We start from the raw sequence: 9,209 nt of genomic DNA, 5'->3' as shown, positions 1-9,209 counted from the left end.
ATGCTGGTGCAGCTTCTGATGTCCCTGAACTGGCAGTCAGTGCTTGTCTTGCATCACCAGGAGCTGGGTGAGTGTAAAATACGTCATTTCATATACAGTTCAACAAATGTTAATGCATATAAAGAGTTACTGTACATTTTGAGTTGAACCTGATGTCAAGTTATATCTGATGTGTCATACATGCAACGTCACCACCGTGATCACGATAGTTTTACATGTATAACCATGTGAGATTCAGCAGTGTACTGTATTACTAATGCATAGAATCCACACAACAATGACCCCATACGTTGTGTCAGTTTGTATGATTATTCTCTCTGGGCCTAGATTGCCGAAGCTCCCTTAGCGTTACGATAGTCGTAAGTGCCACGGGTAAACATTAACTTGCGACTATCTGAGCGCTAAGAGAACATCACAAATCTAAGCCTTGGAATTCTCTCTTCCTGTGGATTTCTGGGATTTCTGTCTCTAGAGAGAATTCCAGGGCTTAGGATTTCGAAGCTCCCTTAGCTTTAAGACAGTCGTGAGCGCCACAGGTAAACATTAACTTGCGACTATCTGAGCGCTAAGAGGACATCACAAATCTAAGCCTTGGAATTCTCTTTCTCTCTCTGGATTTCTGGGATTTCTGTCTCTAGAGAGAATTCCAGGGCTTAGAATTTCGAAGCTCCCTTAGTTTTAAGACAGTCGTAAGTGCCACAGGTAAACATTAACTTACGACTTTCTAAGAGTAACAGTGCTTCACAAATCTAAGCCCTGGTGTTCTCTCTAGCCCCCTCTCTAGATCCCCTCTCCAGTCCATGTGTGGATTGATTGTAACATCGTGCTTACACTACACACTTAGCCTGTGTAACACATTTCAGATGTCCACTTCGGCCGCTCGTTGGAAGCATCAGGTATTTTAATCGTGGACTACAACATCGACTCCTTTACGGAAGAGAACCTGCGGACAATCCTGCTAGATGTGGAGACGATGCTGGATCCTCGTCTCAATGTGCTTATCGTCTGTGACGTCACTTCCGCTGTTTCAGTTTTACATCAGTTGGTAAGTCAAGAGATATACATGGATACTATTTGCTAAGAAAATAAATTTCCATCAAGATATGCAAAAAAATGAATAGGTCGGAGACTGGTGTTTGACAACACAGGTATGTGGAGTTCAGAATGTCCCAAAAATCCGTTGCTTCTGTTTTAGTGTGCATCTGTCATTTTTCAGGTCCAAACATTTTGAGAAGTATCCGTTTTAGCGTTCTTCCCAAACGAAACTGACCTGCTGTAGAGTAATAGTATAACAGTTTAGTTTTGTTTACTAACACCAGATTTTGCACTTGTTGTTTTACTTTTTGACCTTGTATACGGTATATGCTTTTAATATGAGCCACATTGGCGTTTATATGCAAGATTTAAAACACATTGTCAGCACACCATGCATGTCACCATTAGCGTTTACAATAGTGATCGCATACGCTATTGTTTAAAAGGCAAATAGACAAATAGCTGACCCCAGGCTCGGATCGATCAGACCACGGGAAGAACTGACAGGTGTGGATTCCACCACAATGGCCTTCTCCAAGTAGATCAAATTCTCACTTATGAATCACTGTAACCTGTCAAGAAATTAAATATGGAATATTCGTTACTATTCTAACGTTATATTATGAACCTCTCAAACGTTATGAAAGAAGTATTACAGTTTGTCAAATGTTTTAATTTGCAGACACCTCTAATAAAAGCTTTTAACCATTCCAAATGCACGTCATAAACTATTTTCTTCACCAGTCCAGAGTCTGTGGAACAAGATCCAACTCCTCGGTCGACTTGTGTCACGTGTCCCAGGTGCTGGTTGTCGGGACATCGGATGACTTACCTGTACTTCTGGACAGCAACCTCCAGGTGGAGAATATGGCAGTATATGGAGAATATGGCAGTACAGTATCCTCAAGTTGGGTGAGCTATAGTTTCATTGGTTGAACCTCAAGATGTGGAATTATGACACTGGTGTTTGGTACGAGGAAACGCTTTAACTACAAGGCTACCCCAACGCCCTCTGATTATTTAACAAAGTTAGACCTAGACACAAAACCACTAATAATCTCTCCGACCTTCATCCACTCTACATTCCCATCAGTTACTTTTAATTGTGGTTATTTCAAAATCTCAAACATTTCTCATCTTTAGTCAGTGTTAAACTCACGTTACTTTTGTTAACTTATGTTACCTTTAAAGGGACATGTTTTGGAATCTCAAATATTTTGATTTAGTCAATATTTAAACTTATGCATATATTTTTGATACCAGGGAAATTCTACAAAATCAAGGATGTGGACACTGATCTTCCACCCTGATGGACGCGCTTTCACGGATGTGGCTCTCTTTAATGGGGCAGTAAGAGATCCTACAGATGTGTTCCCCAACTTGAAATATGGTTACAATGGACGCCAACTTACTGCCGTCATGAAGGTAGCTAGTTACAAATATTATTTTATAAGTAAATGGTTCTAAATATAGTTTCAGTAGTATTTACTAGCTGTTATAGAACAATGTTTCCTGTTTGGTTCCAGTCCTGTCCGTTATTTGCTAAATACAGGAAGTAATTCTCAAAGCAGTAAAACATTCCCTCACAAATAACACTTATAATGCATAAACCCTTGGCCTCCTTATGCAATATATGTTGTAGCTTTGTGATGAGGGATGTACAGGGTTTTATGGGGTTTTATTTTACAGCGTCCCATATTAGGCTTTATCCACCAAGTTCGGAGTACGCATAACTCCTTGTGTACTCTTCATGACAATGTTTGGGCTACATGTTTACGTTATTATGTAAATATAACATTCAAACAAACTGAAATCACATCATGTATTCTACAAACGTGGTACTGGCTAATATTCACGGTTCACTGACTGTCGTGGATGCATGCTTTTTCCCATTGGACAGGGTATAAATACTTTTTTCTCCATTGCAAAGATTTAAACCCCATGTGAGCGGTGTACGACCGTGCACAGGGCACACTGGGTAATTTGTACAAGGTCACGTGGATCAATCAAAGATGGACATTCCTTCATGGGGTGGGAAAAGCAGTGCTGAAACACTCAACAATCTCCCCACTCCAACAACCACTCTTGATCACTCGGCACACGTGAAGATCTGGATTAGAATTTGTCTTGTGCGACCTATGCCTGTCTTAAGAGGCGAGTTACAGGATCGGGTGGTCAGACTCGCTGACTTAATAGACTACATAGATCGATGCTCATGCTGTTGATCACTGGATTGTCTAGTCCAGACTCCATTATTCATAGGCCACCATTATACAACTTGAACACTGAGGTGGCAAACAAGACTCAAACTAAAAGCACCGGTGCATTGTCTGCACCTTTCAGTTTACAATTTAGATTTCATTCATGACAAGAATATGTCAGCGCTTTGCACATGCAATGAGGCATGGACAAATGCGCAATATAAATGGACTAATGTATTTATTATGATTAATATAGCTGTTTTGTAACTGCAGGACAACAGTTTTGGCTATGGCGACATAGAGGTGAATATGCGAAAGTTATTTGGATTTCCATATAAGGTACTGAACCTGCTGGCAGACGCCATGAACGTCAGGTGAGTTGACGATTGATTTACTTATCAAATAACGTTCAAAGTACATCTGAGTTTTCCTTTCTGGTTGTGTAATCCTTCTTTTATAGAGGAAAATCAGTGTTCATCATATGTGCCCAGCGAAAAAGTCTAAGATATTTTGAGCTTGATTGTATTTGCCGTAGTGATCCATTCAATGCAATGAATCTCTGTCCATGAAACTGTTTGAAAGGCGACTAGCACTGAAATGAATCACTATTTTCAGCATACGTGATAGTGTAGATAGTTTCAGAAGATGAACTCGGTGACCTGGAAATAGAATCTTCAAAGATGAACGGTAACCCCTTGTCTGTTCAATTTATTAATCTGACGTTTTCCTACTTTAAACACTTGTTTGAATTTCAGTTTTACAACAACGTATCATTGAGTTGTTCTGAGAAAAGTAGACCAAACTAATGCAAGGCCTTTTCGAACACTTGGTATCACCCCTATTTCATTCGTCATCCACCAACACATGCTCTATCATCTTATCGTAAGATTGACTAGATATTATCGGACTTTGCGTGTTCAAGGCGGGTGCCACCGGTGGGGCAGGATACGCTCATCTCTTCGTAAACACCAATCATCATCACATTTGCATAGTGATTCCTAAATACATGCTCGGTCATCGTATCTGGACAGTTATTTCAATGAATCTTGACTGCTCCTTCAGTTAGTCTTGACTGCTCCTTCGGTTAATCGTGACTGCTCCTTCAGTTAATCTTGACTGCTCCTTCAGTTAATCTTGACTGCTCCTTCGGTTAATCTTTACTGTTCCTTCAGTTAGTCTTGACTGTTCCTTAGGTGGTTCTCGACTGTTCCTTTGGTGAATCTTGACTGTTTCTCCGGTTAATTTTGACTGCCTCTTCGGTTAATCTTGACTGTACCTTTGGTGTCTGTTGATTCGCCCTTTGGTTAATCTTGACTATTCCTTTGGTGTATTTTTTTGTGAATCGTGTCTGTTCCTTCGGTAAGTCTTGACTGTTACTTCAGGTAATTTTGACAGCACCTTTAGATAACTCGATAAAGGTATTGTTAAATAGGATGACAGGGACACATTATCACAAAGCACACAATGCGTCTGTTTCAAAGTTTCAGAATTATACCACCGAGAGAAGATGAATGGGGCAAGAACGTTAATGGTTCGTGGACGGGACTGATAGGAATGCTGCAGAGGAGGGTAAGGCATGACACCGACTGTCTGACTTCAGATATGGACCAGGTCTTCTTTTCAGACAAAGGAGGATGACTTGATATCAACGTCAATGTGTCGATTTTGTGTCAATTTACTACGATGACCTGGGAAGCTGTAAGTACAGACAGTAATTGCAGGCGATATAACTAACGATATAACTGTAATATAACTAACGTATAGATTTAACCTGCCTGACGATTTATATTTGATTGTTTTAGGAGGCTGACCTGGCGGCGGACATCCTAACTATCCACAGTGACCGTACATCAGTAACAGATTACATCCTGCCTCCGATCTGTGAAACCAGACAAGTGATCATGTACAAGCAAGAGGATGAGGATGACCAGGACATCATTCTACTCCGACCTTTCAGTCTTTATGTCTACATTGTGTTTGGTGCGTGTCTCATGGCATGCATCATATTCTTGTCCTCTTGTATTTTAATCCAAAACAACGAGTTCGAATCCAGAAAATGTCAACCAGGCGCCTCGAAAGTACAGACAATTACACAAGCAACGTTTGAAATTCTTGGGGCAACTTTGAAGCAAGGTGAGTAAAATTCGAAATTGACAAACAAAACTTTGGTTGCAAATAACCATATTGTTTTGAGTTGGGTGGGTTGGGTTTTTTCTATGACGCGCTGTGTGCCTAATTCGTGAGAATTTTAATGACCTTTTTCACTAAATTGTGATCAGCTTGTGTTTATGCTTTTTTTTACCTGGCTAAAGGTCGTCCCCATGAAAGGCTAAAATATTATGAAAAAACACATGTATGCAAAACTGAAAGATGATGAGTAAAGCTGTTTGGTTTGTTTGTTGTTTAGTGCGGTATTCCAGCTAAATGCGGCGATCTGTAAATAATCGAGAACGATGGGGTGCTCAAGACTAGTTCTACCACGGAAACCTTCTCGGGTCCTGAAGAGTGAAAAATATAGTACATTTGTAATAAATATCACCAACAGTAGTCTTCTGGGTAGTAAGATATGATAAGACACACTGTGGCACAGTGTTTGTCTTACAGGGTCAAGAGGCAAGTCTTCATATAACTCAGACCGGATCCTGGTCGCGGGATGGTGGCTATTCACAACAGTTACCTCTGCTGTCTACTGTGGGGCCATCATGACTGTATTTGCTATAAAACTAGAAACTCCGCCGTTTTCTAACGTTGCTGAGTTGGCAGCCAAAGACGACTACAAGATCGGCTATGATTCATCAAGCATCACTGAAAACATTCTTCAGGTAAGTCTTATTACAATGAAATGAATGTGTGAATTCTGTTTTATGGTGCAGCAATATTCCTGAAATATCACGGTCGGGGACATTAGAAATAAGGTTAAATGCCGGACTTCAAACCTATACATAGATAGGGGTGTGGCCTCCTTGCCTTGTGTTTCTATGCAAAGGAATGCAGTATTTAAATTCGTTCCATGAAATACAAAAAGAATGACTTACCAGTTGTGTAAAGAAGTATGCGATGAAGACTAACTGTAAAAAGAATATGCAGACAGACAACAAAAACATACATTTTGAAAATATATTTCTCTTTTTCAAATCCAGATTTGAATTTCCCACTGTATTTGTGAGCTGAGCATGGCAGGTGCGTTTCATTCAGGGTTTAATTTTATACAGTGGAAGCTGTCTCAACCGGCACTCACTGGGACAGGAGAAATATTCTGGTTTAGACAATGTGCCGGATTGCAGAGCTCATGATAAATGTGCAAGCCACGGATGGGACTGAGATTTTATGCCAGTGTTAACAACTGCCCGGATCGGACAGGTGCTGGTTTTGACAGCTTCCACTGTATTTCAGGGAGACTCTGAAAATGACCCCCTCCCCACTCACCTGACCCCATGCCGTGTAGGGATAGGCTTGTACACTTATTTGACGCTGACATCACCATGCTGGAGATTTTGTTCTCAGAAATTAAGTAAAATTTGAAATTTCATCTATGCTAATCAAATTAATCTCTTTAGTCTTCAAAATATGTAGTGAAAGGGTCGTTGGAGTAACCAGTGGGAGAGGCTAACTGGAAACCCATGGATTTTCTAGGTTTGTACCCCGGTGTGAAACACACTGTACCCGTGTGAGGAATCGACGTGGTTTCTGGATACTGATTCAGACAAAATATTGGACAAATACTTTATATTATGGCTTCTTGCCTTTAATCATTGCCAGAATGAGGAAGGTGTCATCCATAGTGAATGGGCGAGTAAGTATTGCTTTACGCTCCCTTTAGCAATATTCCAGCAATACTCTATCACGGCAGGAGAAAACCAGGAAAGGGCTTCACACATTGTACCCATGTAGGGAATCGAAACTGGGTGTTCGACGTTACAAGCCAGCGCTTTAACTACTAGGCTACCCAACCGCCGAACTACAATAAAAATACGGTCAACGACTGAAGTGTATTCTTGCTGACGCATAGTAAAGCATGTGATCTAAGCGTATCTTCTTTATCATGAATTTCAGAATTCAAAGAAATCAGATGTCAGGACAATCAAAAGAAGGGTTCAAGACTTGTCTACAAGAGATCCGGATGTGTATAGCAGCAACGGCACCAAGCACCTGCAGAGAGTCTGGGACGGACACTATGCTTATATGACAGATTTGTTACTTACAGGCTTAAATAATGCAAGCTGCAAACTTAAAGTCATTAACACCAAAAGTGGAAGGGCTTTGATCGCTTTTCATGTTCCGAAGTGGTCACCTTTTAAACATGATTTCCGAAACAGGTACGCGTTTTTATGTATTTATCTGGAAATAGTGCAATAGGGACGTGATACTGGAGATATCGCACTGCTAATATCAATATTCTTTTCGGAGCCACTGCGCGTATTGGGTGAATTGCTATTTTCAGCAGACAAGTAATTACTAAAAACTTTTTAAAATGGTACATCTTCTTGATCTTGTTACCGTAATTCATAATTTGCACCTGTACTATCCTGTCATATTGGTGCTGTTGCTATTGTTGGCTGCTTCCACAGACCTCCAATCGAGAACATGGCGAGGTTGAGATGTAACCTTTGACGGTTACTCCATTGAAGGCCTCTTTTCTCCAGATCTCCAATACAGAACATGGCTAGGTTGAGATGAATGGTGCAAACGACTGGTTTGTGCCAATCTTTAACATCCGTTTCAAATATCGGATAGGGTGGTCATGTCCGATAGTAACTTGTTAACTAAGTTGTTTCACTTTAGAGCACGTCATTCATGTTATTGTCTAAGGGTTGTGTCAATGAGTGTTATGAGAAGACATTTGTTATGAAGATGTGCTTTTTGTTAATAATAATGTCACATTATTGAACCTTTAGTTGTCATGGGTCACAAATGTGTAAACTCGCAAAGCAGGTTATTTGATTTCACCTGTTAAGAGTAAGTTTAGGATTTGCCTCCCTTTGTTGGTTTTGCTTCCGGTCATCGGTGGAAGACGTCGGGTTTCCAATAATTTTATAGTGGTGGTGGTAAGCACGGCATTCGCTGAAACTGGAATAGGTATATAAGAAATGCTTGCTAAAATATATGACGGGGTGACTCTGAATTTACGCTCAAAACCGGCCACTCAAGAGGCCTCATCTACATTGAACTTTCAGTTGCTGTCAACAAACTTCACACAAAGTTCAGTCAGTACATCTGCACGAATCAAGACTATAGACATTTAGTTAATATTGTAGATTTGTGATCGAATCGTATTGCTTTAGAAATCTGTAATGCCTTTCATTGTTACCTTGTTTATCTTTTATTCAGTATGTAACTGAATATAATACATTCGTTTGTGTTATAATTTTGCTAGGTTAAAGTGGACTCACAAGCCTGTTATCGTAGTCATTTCAGTAAACCGTAACACATTGATCAGGCGAATGACCATTATAATGTTATTTCAAATATCATTTGCGCGACTTTATGTGAATCACAGTTACATGTGTCAGTATAATATATATCCTCATCTTTAATTTGCTTAATCTTGTACTCCACAGCATGTCCTATATCAGCGATAGTGGTTTGCTGCATAAAGCCTTTCAAGAATGGTTCCCACCCACTTCAGACGGATGTTCTAAAGACGACTTCCCCAAAGCTGTGTCTCTAGCCAAGATCCAGAGTATTTTCTTGGCCGTTGGAGGCGGAGTGGCCTCCGGCTTCATGATCCTGGCGGTAGAGGTTGTTTGGTACAAGACACACCAGAAACTGCCTGAAAAATAACTGAGTTCGCCTGCAGAGGTCTCCTCTGTAAAGTCTGTTTGGTGTTGTTTAACGCTGACTCAGCAATATTCTAGCCATATGATATCAGTCTGTAAATAATCGAATCATCAGACATTCCAATATTCAACATCATGAGCGTCGATCTACGCGGTTGGGTTATAATGATATGTGTCAAATGACCACTCGATCGTT

At 40.3% G+C, this 9,209-nt stretch overlaps 1 protein-coding gene across 1 annotated transcript; it reads left to right on the top strand.

Moving 5' to 3' along the window:
- Positions 1–9,017, top strand: LOC137271680 (probable glutamate receptor). The gene is made up of 10 exons (XM_067804105.1): positions 1–67; positions 864–1,045; positions 1,780–1,930; positions 2,291–2,460; positions 3,510–3,610; positions 4,718–4,805; positions 5,039–5,369; positions 5,841–6,058; positions 7,290–7,552; positions 8,795–9,017. The coding sequence occupies exons 1-10, from the start codon at positions 1–3 to the stop codon at positions 9,015–9,017; spliced, it is 1,794 nt and encodes a 597-aa protein (XP_067660206.1).
- The last annotated feature ends 192 nt before the right edge of the window (positions 9,018–9,209 follow it).

This window comes from Haliotis asinina, chromosome 2, assembly GCF_037392515.1.
Source record: "Haliotis asinina isolate JCU_RB_2024 chromosome 2, JCU_Hal_asi_v2, whole genome shotgun sequence".
In the NCBI taxonomy this organism is placed as follows: Eukaryota; Metazoa; Mollusca; class Gastropoda; order Lepetellida; family Haliotidae; genus Haliotis; species Haliotis asinina.
This window is presented reverse-complemented; position numbering and strand designations above follow the sequence as displayed.